The sequence below is a fragment of the Eucalyptus grandis genome, chromosome 11 (assembly GCF_016545825.1).
Source record: "Eucalyptus grandis isolate ANBG69807.140 chromosome 11, ASM1654582v1, whole genome shotgun sequence".
In the NCBI taxonomy this organism is placed as follows: Eukaryota; Viridiplantae; Streptophyta; class Magnoliopsida; order Myrtales; family Myrtaceae; genus Eucalyptus; species Eucalyptus grandis.
Window position 1 is genome coordinate 35,129,132 of NC_052622.1, and position 2,207 is coordinate 35,131,338.

General features: G+C 40.9%; 1 protein-coding gene across 1 annotated transcript; it reads right to left on the reverse strand.

Annotated features, from left to right (window-relative positions):
• Window positions 1-828: 828 nt before the first annotated feature.
• LOC104414195 (glutathione transferase GST 23) lies at window positions 829-1,988 on the reverse strand. The gene is made up of 2 exons (XM_010025234.3): window positions 1,651-1,988; window positions 829-1,483 (listed from the first exon to the last, which is right to left on the reverse strand). The coding sequence occupies exons 1-2, from the start codon at window positions 1,957-1,959 to the stop codon at window positions 1,118-1,120; spliced, it is 675 nt and encodes a 224-aa protein (XP_010023536.2). The 5' UTR covers window positions 1,960-1,988; the 3' UTR covers window positions 829-1,117.
• Between the last annotated feature and the right edge of the window lie 219 nt (window positions 1,989-2,207).

Genomic DNA, 2,207 nt, shown 5'->3' on the forward strand with positions numbered 1-2,207 from the left:
AAAGAAACCTATGAGAATACTCTTGTTAAAAATTTGGATGTGTGCGTGTGGAAGCATGATTTTAGTATTGATGATAGTTTTTACTTAGTGATGTGTGTAAGTGTGTGGTATAGTTTGTAGATGATGGACAAAAATAATTGAAGGATATAGAACATGAGATATGAGAAAATAATTTCATTAGTTGAACAAACTAATTTAATGGAGGCGTTCATGCTCAACCCACCCACCGGGTGGAGGTCTAAGACCTCTCACGGTGGAGGGTTCACCCCACCGAAGGTGGAGACTTAAGAGTACAGAAAATAATATAAAATTTCAGTTTGCTTCTTTATCTCCTGCTTGTGCAGCTAGTCAAAGTCCAAGTTGGACTTTGCTTTCCTTTTATTCTTTCTTTCATATCTTCTTGTTGCTTCTTCTTTATTCTCCATTTTTCTATTCTCTGCACCTGCCCACCACTTTTGTTGACTTTAGTTTACTTCTTATTTGCTTGACTTCTTGCTGCCCAGGTTCAAGTTTCTTCTTCAGCCACTATTGTTAACTTTTATTCCAGTTTCTCTTGCTGCCCAAGTAGTACCAGAAACTTCTCCAACATACGAGAGTCTTCACTTTTGACTTGACTTGCCTTTTCTTGCATTTCACATTCACTATTGCCGACTTGTTCCTTCTCCATTAAGTTAATAGTTTCTTGATAATTTTAGATAAAATGGATCATAATTTCCAACAACTCTATTAATCCCATTTTACAATCTGAAACAATATTTATCAGATAAAATGAGAAGAAAAAAATAAAATAGAATTCATGAAGGCGTTGATAAACTTAGATGAGGAAAGTAGCACGAAATATTGACGCATTGATTCTCCCCGTTTAGTGTCATATTTGCATGACCACGTAGAATTTTAGATTTATGACGTTATGAAACAAAGACAATACACGCCTCAGGAGACAATATTCCAAGGGCTAGAAATTCATTTAACTTTATTGCATATACTAATTAGTAAGCTTCATCTTGAAGCTTCCGACCAAAGTACGTACTGCACTTCAATTCTTATTATCAGTACTTTTATTTAGTACCCACGATTATAACATCAATCATACTAATAAAGACGCGAAGGCCGCGCATCACTTGTATGTGGATGATGACAACCTTTTCTCTCTTAGGCGGGCGAAAATCTCACGCAACTTCTCTTGATCAGGCAAGTTCTCGGCGATCATGGGCGAGCTCTCGAAGTTGGCCATCCAAGCGTTCAAGCGAGGGAACTTCCCGGCGTCGAACAACTTGCGTCCCGATACCTCTTCTATGGTTCCCACCCAATGTGCCACCGCACCAAATGCAATGTCCACAATGTTGATGTCGTCTCCTCCAAAGAATTTCTTTCCCCTGTTCGGACCATGTTGCTCTAGGATCGACAGCATCTCCACGCTGTCTCTCACGGCCTTCTCTTGCTCTTCGCCAACGCTCCGATACACGGTCCAAACATTAAGACTCTGCAGCACGAGCACCGGAAACATAAACGAGATGCAACACAAGTCGGCCTTATGTTTGTCTCGCCCCAATTTTGAGTTGGGTATTGAAACAAATGGAATCTATGCATTGAATGATTGACTTTACAAAAGATGAATTACCAAAGAAGAATAACATTAGATTAGCAAACCTTTTCATCGATGAATTTGACCCAGAAACGCACCACGGCTCGCTCGTGAGGATCGCTGGGCACCAGCGGGTATTGCGGCCACGTTTCCTCGAGGTACTCGACAATGACCGTGGACTCGCAAACAGGTCGCGAGCCATGGACGAGCACAGGAATCTTCTTGTGAACCGGGTTGTATTGCAAAAGCAAGGCGCTTTTGTTGGAGAGGTCTTCCTCAATGTAATCAAATGGTATGCCCTTGAGCTTCAATGCCCATATGACTCTGCTGCTGTATGGACTCGCCCAAAATCCATGCAACTTCACTCCATCCATGTCTCTCAAGAGCGTGATAATACGGCTTTGTGCTTTTGTGAGCTCAATTTAAAGGGTGTGTAATGGAGTCGTTTTGCTTGGGCATTACGTTTCGGGTTTCTGGTCAAACTAACTCAGAAGGTAGAATTCAAATCATAATTTTGTTTTTGGATAAGCTAAATTGCAATGCATATGATTAAGACATTTAAATATAATTCGAAGAAAGGTCAAACACGCCAGTCGTGCCGGTCCAGGATTGGTTGTATTAA

What these genes read in the sequence shown, in the direction of transcription:
- LOC104414195 (XM_010025234.3), bottom strand. Translation starts at nt 1,959, where the DNA reads ATGGATGGAGTGAAGTTGCATGGATTTTGGGCGAGTCCATACAGCAGC. An exon ending in TCAAATTCATCGATGAAAAG is followed by an intron (nt 1,484 to 1,650) that starts GTTTGCTAATCT and finishes CTCGTGCTGCAG; the next exon opens with AGTCTTAATGTTTGGACCGT.